The following is a 19171-nucleotide window of genomic DNA, read 5'->3' as shown; positions in this document are numbered from 1 at the left end:
TAAGCCCACAGATTTTTTAAAGTTCTAGGTGTTAAGCCCCACTGACTTTCAAGTTAGGCCCCTTTAGTTTTCAAAAGCAAATGTTATGGAGATTTGTCTTCTCAGCATGAGTCCCCTGTGCCTGGGGTGCCTGGTGTGGAGATCTGCTCCACTCTCCTCTCAATGCCTGCAGCATTCCTCCCTCCTATGGATAGTCCCTTGGGTTCCTTTGGCTCCTGACAACATCTCCACCTTGCCTGCCCTCTTTGATGTGGCTTCTTCTCTGCATTTACCTGTGGAGAGTCTGTTCTGTTAGTCTTTGGGTCTGACATTTTCTGGGCTATTGACACTGATGTGGGTGTTACCCAGTTGTATCCATGGGCGAGGTGAGTTTATGATTTTCCTACTCTGCCATCACCTCCAGAAGATGGTTCTGGTTACTCTGCAACCAGTAAATATTCTTAACTTTTAAAAATGTAAACAAACAATTGAAATTATATCTTTTCTACTTACATTTATTTGGATATTAATAAAGTGAAGCATCTTTTCATGATTATAGGCCATTTATATTTCTTCATTATTAACTGTTCATATTCTTTTTACACTTTTATTGCAATAAAATTTCCATTCCAGCCGTCTTTTTGCACATCAAAAATAGTTCAAAATCCTTTTTAGTGGCTATATCTACTTTAGTATTATTTTATACTGCTTTCTCCCACACATCCAAGACTCCTTCCATATTCAAAGACATTTCATTGCCTAACAGAACTGTGTTTTTGAAGTTTCTCTACATATATGCACCAGATATTAACTGGTACATTTTCTCTATTTTCCCTCCTAGCATAACTCTTATTTGTCCTTCAAGACTCAGATCAAGGATCAGTGCATCCTCTTGACTCCACAGCAAATATCTGTGGAAATACCTGTTATAAAACCTATCACATGTTATATAACTAACTGTTGTTCACAATGGTCTGTCTCCCTACTGGGCTCACAGCTTCCAGAGACATGAAATTGTAATTGATCTCTGTATTCTAGAATAGTGCCTGACACTTAGTAGGCACTGATTATTTGCTGACTGCCTGAGTTCAAGATAATTATTATATTAGTAATGTTAACAGAGTTGTATGTGTCAGACACATAAATGTCAGAAATTTTTGTAGTAGTATTTCTTATAAAATGTTTAGCATTTTATATGATGTACAACAGAATTTTGTAGAAGCCATCTCCAATATTAAAATCTCACCAAAGAACATAGCAATAAAAGTTTTCATTTCCTGATAAAAATGAGTATGTCAAACATTTGGTTTAAAAACTTACCTTTTTCCCTGGAGACTTAAAACAATTTATTTAAATAACTGCTATTAGGTATAGTTATAATCTACAATTCAAGAAAATTTGCTTATACTTGGAAAGAAAACTGAGAATTAAAACGCAAAAAAATATTTATCAGCCATGTCTGTTTTGTAATCTGAACAGTAAGCTCTTTTGTTCAAAGTCTTCTTTGTAAGTTGACCAAGATTCATTTGGATTAATCCTTTATTTTGCTTTATTTCCAAAGGACATCCATTACTTTGCACTAGATAAGGGTGAATTGGCACTGGCTGAAGTGGCAAGAAAAAGAGCTAGTGACATTGATGCAGAATCAATAACCTCTGGAGTTGGTAAGAATTAATGCTGTTTTTTTTTAAGTGCTTTTTGTTTCAATCAATACTTGTTCAGTATCATTTATATTTATGTTTGTAGGTTACGGTTGGTTAATTTGAATTACTTTCTTTGTAAAGAAAGAAACTTTAAAAAAGAATTAAGCCTGGGTAAATAGTACAATATAGATATATAAGTTGGAACTGTGTTGACATAAAAATTAATAATCACTGATTAATCATCACTTGGCAAAAAGTCAGAAGTACACTGTTCTTCTCATAAGATTTTTGAGGAAGAGTTTATTACCATTAGTGCTGTAATTAATATTAGCCAATACAGAAAGTTCTATAATCCTTTATTTGTACACATAAACATGTCAGATATATTTTGAGATATCAAAAGAATTGTCCTATACAAAGTATTTCACATGGGATTTTAGGTTTAATGGATGACTTGTTTTAATTTAGAAGCCTTAAAGTCATTTTACAGTATAGTCTTCCAAAGAAGACAAATCAGAAGCCTAAACTTAATCTAAAGGTCCATTCAAAACTTTTAATACAGAAAAATGATAGTTTTTAAAATTATTCTAATACCAACATAAGCTTCCTTTCCGACACTCAGTAATGTGTCTCAATGTGGAAGTATTGACCTGTGGACATCCCAATTCCTATTCTTCCTGGTATTTACTATTCCTAGATTAGGCAAAGGACCCTGAGAATTGTAACATAGTTCATTTCTTTGTGGAATTCCTATGAAACAAGTAAGTTTTAATATATCTCCACTTTGTAAATTGCTTCAAATTATTACAACAAGACTCTCCATTGATTGATCATCTTTGTTTTTATAATGCTGTTTGCAGCTAAAAGGAGTAATTCTATTGCTTCTAACAGTGGAGGCCACTTTTGCATTTTAGAGATATTTAAAGTTACTAAGCCTGAAAAGGAATGTGAAAAAATTATCCAAAATTTCAGAAAAAAAAAAAAAAAAAACTCCACTAGTCACCAAAATGCTTCCTATGCTCTCTGTATTCTTTGATTAGACTGCTGTGGCCAGCTGAAACTTCTTAGCCAAAGAGCACGGTTGATGTTGTTCCCTTTTTGAGGCCTGCCTCATTTCTAGCAAATATCTCTTCATTGAAACCCTGTTCCTCCCCACTTCTCAGCCTTTTTTTCAGGCCTCACCTTTTGACCTCTATTACTCTCCCTTGACAAAGATACCATTCAGTAACAATAAGTTAACTATCAAGAGGTGAACTTCTCAGATTGTTCTGCTCCACTTTTATTCTAGAAAACTGGGGTGACTCCCACTCACAATTCCAAAAGGAATTAGGAAAGCATCTCTAATTTCTTTATTGTAGTTTTTGTCTAATTTTTCCATACAGCCCACATCATGCTGGGGAAAGCTAATTTTCTCTCAGATTCCTTCAATTTAATTCAACTATGCTCCCTCAAACTTTTCTGAAAGCAGAAAATAATTAAGTTTTTGGCTTGCAAAAGTGTTCTTTGATGCAAGCAAGGGGGTAAATTATGTAAAATATCAAGAATATTTAAGTATAAGTAGTTCAGTCTACATGGAAGAGTCTGTAAAAAATTATCACATGTAGTAGCTGTCAACATAAGTAAAAGAGTTGCCAAAGGAGAAGTTGAATAATAATCTCAACAATTTGAAAATTTTTTATTTAAATTTTTTATTCCAGTATAACATGCATACAGAAAAGCACACAAATCATAAATATAGGACTCAATGAATTTTCACAAGGTAAACATCCTGGGGTACCTGGGTGGCTCAGGTCATGATCTTGCAGTTCTTGGGTTTGAGCTCCGTGTCAGGCTCTGTGCTGACAGCTCAGAGCCTAGAGCCTGCTTCGAATTCTGTGTCTCCCCCTCTCTCTATGCCTCCCCCACTCATACTCTGTCTCTTTCTCTCTCAAAAATAAATAAACATTAAAAAAAAACCCAACAAAGTAAACACATCCTTGTGACCATTATCCAGACCAAGTAACACACATTACCAAGACCACGCAAGCTGTCTCCTATCCATTTTTAGATACTACAGTCCAGCCCAACTATCTTTACTATGACACTATATATTAGCTTTACCTTTCTTTCAAATTTTAAATAAGTGGAATATATATTATTTTTTTGTATTTGGGTTCTTTTATTCAACTTTGTGAGGATCTTTTATATTGTATATAATTTTAATTCTTTCATTCTTATTGCTATATAATAGTATTCCAATATATGAACATATACAAGTTTATTCATTCTATGCCAGGTATTTGAGTTCTTTAAGTTTGGGGTTTATTGTGAATAGTGTTGCTGTGAACATACTTGTGTTTGTCTTTTAACAGATATATCCACAGGGTATGTGCTTTAAAGTGGATTTGTTGGAACACAGGCTATATTCATATGCTCAGCTTTAGTAGTATAGGTGAGGAAAATGTAAGCCTCTGTCCTTCAAGGTTTTTCCAGTTGGATTGAAAATCACATTTTCATAAGACTGATTAATAGAAACTCAAACAAATTTAAATAGTATATATACTTCCTGTATACATGGAAGAGACCCAGGAAAACTGAGTAACTCACCAAAATAGCTGAAGCCATCACCTTAAATACCATCTCCATCTAAAAACAAAAGATGATGTTGTGTGTACAGGGTCAGTACATAACGGGAGGTTACCAGAAAAAGCATGGTAAAAAAAAAAAGGCTGAAGTTGTCATGCAGATTTAATAAGTTCATGCCTTCTCCACTGATAAATGTCTAGACATTTAAGAGTCCTCCCCTTCTTCCTGATACTGAGGGAGATACCCTTTATACATGTAAATGTCTCCTAAGGAAGGGAAACTTGGGTTTCAGAGATTTTCTTGTGTCTACAGTTTCTTTAAAAATAACTAGGTTAGGGGCTCCTGGGTGGCTCAGTCAGTTGAGCATCCGACTTCGGCTTAGGTCATGATCTCGCAGCTTGTGAGTTTGAGCCCCACATCGGGCTCTGTGCTGACAGCTCAGAACCTGGAGCCTGCTTCTGATTCTGTGTCTCCCTGTCTCTCTGCCCCTCCCCCACTCACACTCTGTCTCTCTCTCCTTCAAAAATGAATAAACATTAAAAAAAAATTAAAAAAAATAACTAGGTTAGAATAATCAATATGTGAAAGATGCATATCTTTTTTTTCAAAATATATATATATGTATGTGTGTGTGTGTATATATATATATATATATATATATATATATATATATATAAAGTTTTTATTTAAATTCCAGTTAACATACAGTGTAATATTAGTTTTAGGTGTACAATATAGTGATTCAGCACTTCCATACATCACCCAGTGCTCATCACAGCAAGGGCACTCTTTAATCCCCATCACCTGTTTAACCCATCCTTCCACCCATCTCTCTGGTAACCATCAGTTCTCTATATTTAAGAGCTGGTTTCTTGGTTTGCCTCTCTCTTTTTTTTCCCATTTGCTTGTTTGTTTTATTTCTTAAATTCTACATATGAGTGAAATCATATGCTATTTGTCTTTTTCTGACTGATTTATTTTGCTTAGCATAATACTCTAGCTCTATCTACGTCTTTGCAAATGGCAAGTTTTCATTCTTTTTTGTGGCTGAGTAATATTCCGTTTTATATGTATATAACACCATACAACACTATTACAATACCACTGACTATATTCTCTATATTGTACCTTTCATCCCATGACTTATTCAATCTGTAACTGGAAGCCTGTACCTCCCACTGCCCCTTTAGTCCTCCCCCATCACACCCCCTCTGGCAACCCTAAGTTTCTTTTCAATAATTATGGGCCTGTTTCTGCTTTTTGTTTGTTTTTTAGGTTGCATATATGAGTGAAATCATATGGTATTTATCTTCCTATGTCTGGCTTATTTTACTAACCATAATATCCTCTAGGTCCATCCATTCTGTCTCAAATGGCAAGATCTCACTCTTTTTTATGGCTAATATTCCATTGTGTGTGTGTATGCCACATTATCTTTGTCCATTCATCTACAAATGCACACTGTGTTATTTCCCTATCTTGACTACTGTAAATAATGCTGCAATACACGGGTACATATATTTTTTCAGATTAGTGTTTTCATTTTCTTTGGGTAAATACCAAGTCGTGGAATTACTGGATTGTATGGTATTTTTAATTTTTTGAGAAACATCCATAGTTTTCCACAGTGGCTACAACAATTTACAATCTCACCAAGAGTGCATGAAGGTTCCTTTATCTCTACATCATTGCCAACATGTATTTCGTGTTATTTTGATTCAAGCCATTCTGACAGGTATTTGGTGATATCTCATTGTGGTTTTGATTGCATATTCCTCCTGACTAGTAATGTTCAGATCCATTTTATGTACCTGTTGGCCATCTGTTTGTCTTCTTTAGAAAAATGTCTATTCATGTAGGTGCTCTTCCCACTTTTTAATTGGATTGATTCATGGGGTTTTTTTGGTGGTGGGTTGTATACATTCTTAATATATTTTGACTATTAATTCCTTATTAGATGGATCATTGCAAATATCTAATCTCATTCAGTAGGTTGCTTTTTGTTTTGTGGATGATTTCCTTTGCTGTGCAGTAGCTTTTTATTTTGGTGTAGTCCGAACAGTCTGTTTTTGCTTTTGTTTCCCTTGCCTGAGGAGACAGGTCAAGAAAGATATTGCTAAGGCTGACAGTCAAAGAAATGACTACCAGTGTTTTCTTCTAAGAGTTTTATGGTTTTAGGTTTAACATTTAGGTCTTTAATCCAGTTTAAGCTTATTTTTTTTTGGTATGGTATAAGGAGTCCAGTTTCATTCTGTTGCATATAGCTGTCCTGTTTTCCTAGCACTGTTTGTTGAAGAGACTGTCTTTTCTCCATTGTATATTGTTGCCTCTTTTGTTGGAGATTAATTGACCATATATGTGTGAGTTTATTTCTAAACTGTCTATTCTGTGTCATGGATTGTATATCTCTTTTTGTGTCAGTACTTTACTGTTTTGATTCTTACAGCTTTGTAGTAGATCTTGAAATCTGGGATTGTGATACTTCTAGGTTTGTTCTTTCTCAAGATTGCTTTGCTACTTGGGACCTTTTGTGGCTCCATACCAATTGTGGATTATTTGTTCTAGTTCTGTGCAAAACTGTTGATATTGATAGGGATTGCATTGAATCTGTAGATTGCTTTGGGTATAAGGGACATTGAACAATATTGGTTCTTCCAATCCATGAGTATGGAGTATCTCCATTTTTTGTGTCACCTTCAGTTTCATTCAATGTTTTATAGTTTTCAGAGTACAGATCTTTTATCTCCTTGCTTAAGTTTCTTTACAGGTACAGTATTTTTTTTAGCGTCATTTTTTTAAAGTATCACTTTCTGCTACTTATTAGTATATAGAAATGGATCTGATTTCTGTGTATGAACTTTATGTCCTGCAACTTTACTGAATTCATTTATCATTTCTAGTAGTTTTTTTGGTGGAGTCTTTAGAGTTTTGTAATATCATCTGTAAATGGTGACATTTTACCTTCTTCCTTACCAATTTGGATACCTTTTATTTCTTTTTCTTGTCTGACTACTGTGTCTATGACCAGTACTGTGTTCAATAAAGTGGAGAGAGTGGACATCCTAGTCTCATTTGTGATCTTAGAGGAAAAGCTTTTCCTTTCACCATTATGTTGTTAGCTGTGGGTTTTCATATATGGTGTTTATTATGTTGTGGTATATTCCCTGTAAGCCCACAGTGTTGAGAGTTTTTATAAGAAACATGTTGACTTTTGTCAAATTCTTTTTTTTACATATGTTGAGATGATCATGATTTTTATCCTTCATTTTAGATTTTCTGATGCTTCCTTATTGAGCTCGGAAGACTGTATGTTTCTAGGGATTTATCCATTTCTTCTAGGTTGTCCAATTTGTTGGCATATAATTTTTCATTGTAGTCTCCTAATTTTTGTATTTCTGTAGTATCTTGTTACATCTCATCTTTCATTTCTCTATTTATTTATTTGGATCCTCTCTTTTTCTTTTCCTGATGAGTGTGGCTAAAAGTTTATCAATTTTGTTGCTCTTTTCAAAGAACCAGCTCTGGGTTTCATTGATCTTTTCTATTGTTTTCTTTTTTTTTTTTTTTTTAAGTCTCTACTTCATATATTTCTGATCTGATCTCTGTTATGTCCTTCCTTCTACTCATTTTAGGTTTTGTTCTTCTTTTTCTAGTTCCTTCTAGTTGTACGTTACACTGAGATTTTTCTCATTTCTTGATGTCTCTCAGTATCAGTATAAATTTCCCTCTTAAAACTGTTTTCATTGCATCTCAGTGGTTTTGAGCCATTGTGTTTTCATTTTCACATTTATTTCCATGTATTTATTTCCTCTTTGATTTTTTTTTTATTAACCAGTTGTTTGGAACATGTGTTGTTCAGCTTCTGCATGTTGGTGTTTTTCCAGTTTTTTTCCTGATTGATTTCTAGTTTCATACTGTTGTGGTCAGAAGAGATACATATATCAACCTTCTATATATTTATTGAGATTTATTTTGTGGCCTAAATTGTAGTCTATCAGAAAATGTTCTGGGATAGGTTACACTTGAAAAGAATGTGTATTCTGTTGGTTTTGAGTGGAATGTTCTGTATATATCTGTTAAGTCCATATAGGCTAATTTGTTTTCTATTTTTTTTTTAATCTTTACTTATTTTTGAGAGAGAGAGAGAGCGTGAGTGGGGGAGAAACAGAGTAGGAGACACAGAATCTGAAGCAAGGTCCAGGCTCTGAGCTGTCAGCACAGAGCCCGATGTGGAGCTTGAACCCACAAACCACGAGTTCATGACCTTAGTCAAAGTTGGACACCACCCAGGTACCCCCGGTCTAATTTGTTTTTTAAAGACACCTTTTTTTTTCTTTATTTTCTTTTACAAGTTTTTAAGTTCCAACTAGTTAACATTACAGTACAATATTAGTTTCAGGTGTAGAATTGAGTGATTCATCACTTATATACAACACCCAGTGCTTATCACAACTGCCCTCCTTAATACCCATTGCCTGTTTAACCTCCCACCTCCCCTCCAGTAACCATCGGTTTTTTCTCTGTTAAGACTATGTTTCTTGGTTTGCCTCTTTCCCCTCTACCCATGTTCATTTGTCTTGTTTATTAAATTCCACATATGAGTGAAATTGTGCTATTTATCTCTGACTTATTTCACTTAGCATAATGCTCTCTAGCTCCATACACATCATTGCAATTGGCAAGATTTCATTATTTTTTATGGCTGAATAATATTTTACTGTATTTACATATACCACCTCTTATTTATCCATTCATTAGACATTTGGGTTCTTTCCCTAATTTGAGTATTGTTATAATGCTGCTATAAACATCGGGTTACATGGACCCCTTAAAATTAGTATTTTTGTATCCTCTGGGTAAATACTTAGTAGTGAAATTGCTGGATTGTAGGGTAGTTCTATTTAACTTCTTGAGGAACCTCCATGCTGTTTTCCAGAGTGGCTGTACCAGTTTGCATTCCCACCAACAAAGACACCGTTTTCTTATCAATATTCTGTGTGTATGTTCTATCCTTGGATGTGAGATATTAAATTTTCTTATATTGTATATATATATTGTATATATATTGTATATATATTTGTATATATATATATTGTATATATATTGTATATATATTTCTTATATTAATCATCTCCCATTATGCCACTTAAATGTTTCCTTTATGTAGTTAGGTCCTCCAATGTTGGATGCATACATAGGTACAATTGTTATATCCTCTGGCTAGATTGATCCCTTTATCATTATGAACTACCCTGCTTTGTTTCATGATGCAATCTTTTTTTGAAGACTATTTTGTCTGATATAAGTATTGCTACCCTGGCTTTTTTTTTTCTTCTCCCATTTATGTGGTATATGTTTTTCCATCTTTGTGTTTTCAGTCCATATGTGTATTTCAGTCTCAAGTGGGTCTCTTTTAGGCAGCCTCTGAGCCCTGTTGTTTGTTGTTGTTTTTTAATCCATTCCACAAGCCTGTCTTTTGATTTGAGCATTTAGACCATTTGCATTTATAGTAATTATTGATAGGTATGTACTTACTGCCATTTTGTTAATAATTTTCTGGTTGTTTTTGTAGTTCTTCTTTATTTCTCTCTTCCTCTTCTTTCTTTTTGTGACTGATAGCTCTCTTTAGTGTAATGCTTGTCATTCTTTGTTTCTTGAGTCTTTAATATAGGTATGAGTTTGTGGTTACCATGAGGCTCACCCTATGCGTATGGCAGTCTATATTAAGTTCATGGTAACTTAAGTTCAAACACATTCTCAAAGCACTATTTTATTGCCCCCTTCTATGTTTTAAGTATATGTTATTAGATATTAAAAGTTTTTAATTCATATCTTTCTTATAATTATGGCCTTTTATTTGCCACTTAAAGAAGTCTATTTAACATTTCCTGTAAGGCTGGTTTAGTGGTCATGAACTTTTTAAAACTTTTGTTTGTCTGGAAAATTCTCCCCAATTCTGAATGATACCTTGTTGGATAGAGTATTGTCGGTTTCAGGTTTTTCCCTTCCAGCACTTGGAATATATGATGCCACTTCCTTCTGACCTGCAAAGTTTCTGCTGAAAAATCAGCTGTCAGCCTTATGGAGTCCATTGTATATAATGGTTTCCTTTTCTCTTGCTTCCTTTAAAATTCTCTAATCTTTGACATATTAAATGTTATATGTTGTGGTGTGGACCTCCTTGGGTTCATGTTGTTTGGAACTGTCTGTGCTTTCTGAACCTGGATGTCAGTTTCCTTCTCCAGGTTAGAGAAGTTTTCATCTATTTCTTCAAATAAGTTTTCTACCCCTTTCTTTGTCTCTGTTCTCCTTCTGGGACCCCTATACTGTGAATCTTTGTTCACTTGATATTATCTAAGAGATCCGTTAACCTATTCTCATTTACTAAAATTCTTTTATTCTTTATACTGTTCAGATTCGGTGCTTTCCATTACTCTGTCTTCCGGATCACTGAACCATTCTTCTGCATCCACAAAACCATTGATTCCCTCCAGTATATTTTTCATTTCAGTTATTGTATTCAGCTCTGATTGGTTCTTTCTCATATTTTCTATCTCTTGTTGCAGATCTCACTCAGTTCTTCCATGCTGCTCTTCAGTAGAGTGAACATCTTTATGATCATTACTTTAAGTTCTTTATTGAGCTTATTGCTTGCTGCTTATAGTTTTTTTTTCTGAAGTTTTTGTCTTGGTCTTTGATTTGGGGCATATTTTTCTGTCTCCTCATTTTTGCCGACTTTCTGTAACTGTTTCTGTGTATTATGCTGAACAGCTGCTTCTTTTAAACTTAAAGGAATGGTCTTGTGTATGGTTGTACTCTGGGTAGGCTGTGTGTGCCTGGTAACTTTGGTTCACCAAAGGAATTCTGGTTTTAAGTATTTATTGAATGTAACTGACATATTAGTTTCAGATGTACAACATAGTTATTCAACAATTACATACATTATGGAATGATAAGCATGGTAAGTGTAGTTACTCTGTCACCATGCAAACTTATTACAATATTAGTCACTATATTTCCTATATGCTTTTCATCCCTCTAACTTGTTTTACAACTGGAAGTTTGTAGTTCTTAATCTCCTTCACTTATCTTGATTGTCTCCCAATTTCTTGTGGCAACTACCAATTTCTTGTCAGTTTCTTTTGTTTGTTCAATAGGTTTGTTTTTTAGATTCCACATAAAAGTGAAATTATGTGGTATTTGTCTTTCTCTGTCTGACTTCACTTAGCATAATACCCTCTACGTACATTCATGTTTTCTCAAATGGCAAGATATCATTCTTTTTTAGGGTTGTTATATTCCTGTGTGTATGTGTGTGTGTATACACACACACATAAACACAGTATATTTATTCATTCATCTATTGATGAACACTTGAATTTCTTCCATATCTTGGCTATTGTAAAAATGCTGCAAAAAAACAGAGGCCTGTTACTCTTTTAGAGTTACTGTTTTTACTTTCTTCATTTAAATACTCAGGTATGTAATTACTGGGTTGTATGCTATTTCCATTTTTAATTTTTTGATGAACCTCCATAGTGTTTCTCATAGTGGCTATACCAATTTACATCCCCACTTTACATGACTGTTCTCTTATCCACATCCTAACAAATACTTTTGTCTTTTTGATACTAGCCATTCTGTTTTGAAGTGATATCTCATTGTGGTTTTGCTTTTCATTCCCCTTGTGATTAGTGATGGTGGGCATCTTTTCATGTGTCTGTTGTTCATCATTATGTCTTCTTTGGAAAAATGTCTATTCTCAGGTCCTTTACCCATGTTTAATCAGATTATTTGATTTTGGGGGGGTGGGTCATATGAGTTCTCTATATATTTTGGGTGTTAACCCTTTACTAGATACATCATTTACAAATAACTTCTCCTATTCAGTAGGTTTTCTTATGTTTGTTGATGGTTTCCTACCCTGTGCAAAAGCTTTTTAGTTGGATGTCATCCCAGTTTTTTATTTTTGCTTTTGTGAGAAAAAATATTCTGAAAAATACTTCTAGGGCTGATGCCAAAGACCTTACTAGCTAGGTTTTCTTTGGGCAGCTTTATGGTTTCAGGTGTCACATTTAGGTCTTTCATCCATTTTGAGTTAATTTTTGTGTATGATGGGATAAACTGGCTCAGTTTCCTAGCAACATTTATTGAAGAGATTGTCTTTTCCTCATTATATATTCCTGCCTCTGTTGCCAAAGATTAATTGACCATATAAGTGAGAGTTTATTTCTGGACTCTCCATTCTGTTCCATGGATCCATGTGTCTGTTTTTTGTGCCAATGCCATACTGTTTTGATTACTGTAGCTTTACAGTAATTTGAAATATGGGATTGTGATACTTCTAGCTTTGATCTTCCTCAAGATTGCTTTGGCTACTTGGGGTCTTTTGTGGTTCTGTACATATTTTAAGATTATTCTAGTTCTGTGAAAAATATTAGTATTTTGATGAGGATTTCACTGGGTATTATGGACATTTTAACAGTACTGGTTCTTCCAATCCATGAATATGGTATATTTTTCCGTTAATTTGTGTCATCTTTAATTTCTTTTGTCAGTGTTTTGTAATTTTCAGAATGCAGGTCTTTCACATCTTTGGTTAAGTTTACTTGTAGGTATTTTATTCTTTTTGCTGAAATTGTAAATGGGATTGCTTTCTTTTAATTTTAGAGAGACAGAGAGTGGGTGAGAGGGGAAGAGGGAGAGAGAGAGAATCTTAACCAGGCTCTACACTCAGTGCAGAGCCCAACACGGGGCTTGATCCCACAACCCTGGGATCATGAACTGAACCAAAATCAAGAGTTGGATGCTTGGGGCACCTGGGTGGCTCAGTAAGTTAAGCTTCCAACTTTGGCTTAGGCCATGATCTCATGGTCTGTGAGTTCAAGCCCCATGTTGGGCCCTGTCCTGACAGCTCAGACCCTGGACTCTGTTTCAGATTCTGCGTCTCCCTATCTCTTTGTGCCTCCCCTGCTTGTGTTCTGTGTCTCTCAAAAATAAACATTAAAAAAGTTTTGTTTTTGTTTTTTTTTTTAAAAAGGTGTCAGATGCTTAACTGATTGAGCCACCCAGGTGCCCCTGGGATTGTTTTCTTAATTTCTCTGACAGCTCTTTATTAGTGTATAGAAATACAGATTTCTGTATATTGATTTTGTAGCCCTGGACTTTCCTACATTCATTCATTCTAATACATTTTGGTGGAGATTTTAGGATTTTCTATATAGTATCAGCTGTAAATACTGAGTTTTACTTCTTCCTTACCAATTCAGGTATCTTTTATTTCTCTCTTGTCTAATTGCTGTGGCTACAAATTCCAGGACTATGTTGAATAAAGGGAAAATGGATATCCTGGTCCTGCTCCTGATAATAGAGGTAAAGCTTTCAGCATTTCACTATTGAGTATGAGTTAGCTGTGGGTTTTTCATATATGGACTTTGTTTTGTTGAGGTTGTTTTTCTTTACCCACTTTAAGAGTTTTTACCATGAGTGGATGTTGTGTTCTGTCAGATGCTTTTTCTGCATCTTTTGGGATGATCATATGATTTTTTATCTTTCATTTTGTTAATCTGGTTTATCACATTGGTTGATTTATGATAGTTGAACCACTCATGCATCCCTGGAATAAATACTACTTGATAATGCAAATGATCCTTTTAATGTTTTCAAATTTAGCTTGCTAATATTGGTTGAAGATGTTTGCATCGATGTTCATCAAGGAGTCAGTCTGAAATTTTCTTTTTGTTTGTAGTGTCTTTCGTTTTGGTATTAGAGTGATGCTGGCCTTATATGATGAATTTAGCAGTTTTCCTTCCTCTCCTGTGTTTTGGAAAAGTTCAAGGAGAGTAAATATTAATTCTTCTTTATTTGGTATAATTCACTGTGAAGCTATCTGGTTCCGGACTTTTGTTTGTTGGGAGTTTTTTCTTTACTGATTCATTTCCGTCACTAGTAATCAGTCTCAGATTTACTGTTTGTTCCTGTGTGAGTTTTGGAAGATTATATGTTTCTAGGAATTTATCTATTTCTCCTAGGTTGTCCAATTTGGTAGCATATAATTTTTCATAACATGCTCTTAAAATCCTTTATCTTGGTTTCAGTTGTTACAGCTCCTCCTTCATTTCTGATTTGAGTCCTCTTTTGTTCTTGATGAATTGGGCTGAAGGTATTTTGTTGATCTTTTCAAATAATCAGTTCCTGGTTTCATTGATGTTTCCTATTGTTTTTTTAGTGTGTATTTCGCTTACTCCTTCTCTAATCTTTATTATTTCCTTCTTTCTACTAGCTTTAGACTTTGTTCTTTTTCTAACTCTTTTAGGGGTAAGGTTAGGTTGTCTGAAATTTTTGTTTCTTGTGGTAGGTCCATATCCATATGTAGTTCCCCCTCTTAGAACAGCTTTTGCTTCATCCCAAAGATTTTGAACTGTGGTGTTTTCATTTTCATTTGTTTCCATGCATTTTTTTTCATTTCCTTTTTTTGTTGTTGACCAATTGTTTGTTTTGTAGCATGTTGTTTAACCTCCACATATTTGTGTTTTTTCCAGTTTTTTTTCTTGATTGATTTCTAGTTTCACAGTGTTGTGGTCAGAAAAGATGCATATAATATCAATCTTCTCTTTATTGAGACTTGTTTTGTGGCCTAACTTGTGATCTATCCTGGAAAATGTTCCACGTGCCCTTAAAAAGCGTATATATTCTGTTGTTGGATGGAATATTCTGTCTATTAGGTCCACCTGGTCTAATGTGTCATTCAATGTTTCCTTGTTGATTTTCAGTCTGGGTGATCTATCCTTTACGTGGGGTATTAAAGTCCCTTATTGTATTAGTGTCAATATTTCCCATTTTATTTGTTAATATTCCCTTTATGTATTCCAATGTTGAATGCATAGATATATACAATTGTTATATCCTCTTGTTGGATTGATCCCTTTATCATTTGAAGTGTCCTCCTTTGTCTTTTGCTGAAGTTTTATAAGAGTCTAATTTTTCTGATGTAAGTATTGCTACTTTGTTTCTGCTTCTATTTGCATGGTACAGGTTTTCTATCTCTTCACTTTCAGTCTGTGTCATTAGGTTTAAAGTGAGTGTCTTTAGGCAGCACATAGATAGGTCTTGTGTTTGTTTTTTTTAAATCTGTTTAGTCACCCTTTGTCTTTTGATTGGAGTGTTCAGTCCATTTACACTTAGAGGAATTACTATTAGGAATGTACTTATTGCCATTTTGTTATTTGCCTTCTGGTTGTTTTTGTAGTTCTCTGTTTCTTCTTGTTCTCTTCTGATTCCATGGCTTTCTTTAGTGTTACTCTAGGTTTTACTTTTGGGTATTACAGGTTTATGATATATGGTTACCATTAAGTTCATATTTAACATTATGTATATAGCAGCCTACATTGAGTTGATGTTCGTGTAAGTCCAAACACATTCTAAAGCACTAAATTTTTACTCCCCACTGCATTTTTTATTTATTTTGAGAGAGAGCTGTGCAAGTGGGGAAAGGGCGGGGAGAAAGAATCCCAAGTGGGCTCTGTGCTGAGATCTTGCAGGGTGTGATGCCACAAACCATGAGATCATGACCTGAGCCAAAACTATGAGTTGGACATTTAACCGATTAAGCCACCCAGGCGCCCCGTATTTTACATTTTGTGTGTGTATGTCCCTTGACTGGTTTTTGTAGATATATAACTGATGTTACCGCTTTTGTGTTTTAACTTCCATCCTGGTTTTATAGTGGTTCTACTACTTTTAGTACGTGTTTACTTCTACCCATGAATTTCTTTCTTTTACAACTTTATTTCTAGGTATGTCCTTTTCTTTCCACTCAAAGAATTCCCTTTAACATTTCTTGTAAGTCTGATTTTCTGTGTTTTTGTGTATTGGAAAATCAGATACATTTTCCTGGTCTTGAAAGTAGTAGTCTTGTGTAGAAGAGGTCCTGTGGTGCTTTATCCAGTGCAATCCCACTGGTCACCAGACCGAGGCACTCCAGGGAGGTCTGCTCTGTGGGGCCTCATGCACCCTACTGTTGTGGCTGAGCCGTGTTTGCCTTCAGACCAGTCTGACCTCTGTGCTGTTGAGACGCATATCTGAGGCCACTGTGGGCTTGTAGGTGGGTAGGGTCAGCAGTCAGGCTCGCTGTCTGTAATTAGCTACTGCACAGCTGCAAGCACACAGACTGGCAGGACTTGCTTTCTGCGTGGCCAACTGAGAGGCTTTTGTTGGTAGGCAAGGTGAGCAGTCAGACTAGATATCTGCAGTTAGCCTCTGTGCTACAGTTGCAGGTGCACCAAGCAGCAGGACTTTCTCCCCACACAGTCAGCTGAAAGGATCGGCTGTTAGAACTGCTGGCACCCTGGTGTGTGGGGTTATCTTACTCTCTCACAGGGCAGGTGTCACTTTGCAGTAACACTGGTCCCTGCTGGGGCTACTTGCAGGGTGTGGCAGGGCAGGAGCCACTTTGGAGGGATTCCTGTTGAGGCTGGCAGGTCCCATGTGGAATACGAGGGAGGGCACATGGTGCTAGCAAGGTAGGTGGAGAGGGTTATCACTGGTTCCCACAAGTGTCCACCTATCTGGGGGAGGGGGAAGAGAAATGACACCTGCCAGTACTTTCACTCCTGGAGAAATATTCTGAAGAGTCCTTCCCTTTCAGTGTATGTTCTGAGATTAGTAAGTAAATCTTTGTGTATACTTCAGGCACTTTTCAAATTGCTGCTCTTGTGCTTTGTCTCTGGCCAGCTTACTATGCTCACTCTTTAAGGGTGGAGACTCAGTTTCCTGTTATCCTTCAGCTTTCCCAGAGTTAAGCCCACTGATTTTTAAAGCACCCAGAGTTAAGCTGCCCTGATTTTTAAAAGCTCCCAAAGTTAAGCCTCACTGGTTTTCAAAGCCAGATGTTAAGGGGACTTGTCTTCCCAGTGCTTCATTGCCTGGTGTGGGGTCTGATCCTCTTGCTTGTCCCTGCTTTTGGTGTTCCTTCTGTTTGTGTTTAGTCTTGCTGGGAGTTTGGTTCCTAACAGTGTCTCTGCCCCTCCTACTCTTTGAGTGTGGTTTCCTCTCTACCATTAACCGTGGAACGTCTGTCCTGCCAATCTGCAGGTTGTTTTCAGAGTTAGTTGCTCAAATGTAGCTGTTATCTCAGTGTCCAAGGGATGAGGTGAGCTCATGATCCTCCTACCCCACCAACTTCTTTCAACCTCAGCCTTACAGGTATTTTAAGCAAAACTGCACTAACCTAATATTGATATCTTTACAGTATTGAATATTGCAGCCATGATATTTGTCAAGATACCTGGTAATTTCTTAGTTGTCTTGAACTTCTTTTGTTATATTTATTCCTATAACCTTATTTTATGTTATGTTTTTTAGTTGATTTTCACCTTCAATGAGATAACATTGTAGAAGTTCAAGGTGTATATGCTTCTGATACACATAAACTGCAATAAGATTACCATTTCTTTTTTTGTGATGAGACTTTTCTCTTTTAGCATTTTTAAATATAATACTGTTAACCATAATCACAATGCTGTGTATTAGATTCCCCAGAATATATTTATAAGTGGAATTTTGTACCCTTTGATCAAGATTAACTCTCCTTCCCTCACCCCTTGGCTACTACTACTCTAGTTCTGTAAATTAAGGTTTTTTAAGATTCCACATATAAGTGGTACAGTATTTGTCTTCCTCTGTCTGCTGACCTATTCACTTAACAACATAATGCTTTCAAGGTTCATCCATGTGGTTGCAAATGGCAGGATTTCCTTCTCATGGCTCAATTTATACATATATATCAGCTTCTATATATGTATATATACACACGCACATAGACATACATAACACATCTGTTTTATCCACTCATCCACTGATGGACAGTTAGGTTGTTTGCCTGTCTTGGTTACTGTAGTGCTGTAATAAACATGGGAGTGAAGACATCTTTTCCATTTCCTTTGTATGTATACCAAAAAGTATGATTGCCGGATGATAGCGTAGTTCAGTTTTCAGTATTGAATGTCCGTATGGTTTTCCACAGTACCTGCACTGACTTACACCAGGTTTCCCTTTTCTCCACATCATCACCAACACTTATTATCTCTTCTCTTTTTGATGATAGCCATTTTAACAGGTGTGAAGTGATATCTCATTGTGGTTTTGATTTGCATTTCCCTGGTGATTAATGATGTTGAGCACACTTTCATGACCTTGTTGGCCATTTGTAGGTCTGCTTCTGCCAATATTTTATTCAGATTGGTGGTTTTTGTTGTTGTTGTTAAGTTGTATGATGAATTCTTTGTATATTTATTTTGGATATTAACCCCTTACCAGATACACGGTTTGTAAATAATTGGCTTTTCATTTTTGGACTATTTCTTTTGTTGTGCAGAAGCTCTTTACACTTTGACATAGTTCAACTTATTTTTGCTTTTGTTGCTTACACTGTGGGTGTCATTCCAAAAAAAAAAAAAAATCATTGCCAGGATCCATGTCAAGAAGCTTTACCCTGTGTTTTCATCTAGGAGTTTTGGTCATAAGGCTACCCCGATGGATACGAAGTCTAGGAAGCATCTTCAGTGTGTATGTGAAACACATGCACCCAGTAAAACACCTGTGACTATAAAAGTAATAGCCACTTGAGGGGACAGCTAGCACTTATGTGTTATAATGAGATTTGTTTAACAGTATTTAGAAGAAGAAAACAGCAAAATGGGGAACCATCTTCCTCTATATGATCCACATATTCACAGAAATGGAAATAATTTAAAAACCCTGTTCAAAGGCAATTTGCAGCTGCACTTAATGTACCTGGCTACATATCTGCATATACAGAAATTCTTCCAAATGTATTATCTTTACAAATACACATCTCATATATGGTCTTTCATATCTCTGCTATAAAAAGGCTATAGTTTATAAATTGCCATCTCCTTTTAAAATATATTTTAAACATCTGATATAAAGCTTATTTGTGCTTAATGGAGAACTTTAGAGAATGC

At 35.5% G+C, this 19171-nt stretch overlaps 1 protein-coding gene across 1 annotated transcript in view; it reads left to right on the top strand.

The window, feature by feature from the left end:
* Positions 1 to 19171, top strand: part of WDPCP (WD repeat containing planar cell polarity effector) — a 358303-nt gene that overhangs the window by 242894 nt on the left and 96238 nt on the right. Inside the window, exon 14 of the mRNA XM_047069187.1 lies at positions 1541 to 1643. Within this exon, the coding sequence (XP_046925143.1) occupies positions 1541 to 1643 (103 nt within the window). The remainder of the gene's footprint in view (positions 1 to 1540; positions 1644 to 19171) is intronic.

The sequence above is a fragment of the Lynx rufus genome, unplaced genomic scaffold (assembly GCF_022079265.1).
Source record: "Lynx rufus isolate CCGP_SWC_20201006 ecotype Redwood Valley unplaced genomic scaffold, mLynRuf1.p SCAF_8, whole genome shotgun sequence".
Taxonomy (NCBI): domain Eukaryota; kingdom Metazoa; phylum Chordata; class Mammalia; order Carnivora; family Felidae; genus Lynx; species Lynx rufus.
This window is presented reverse-complemented; position numbering and strand designations above follow the sequence as displayed.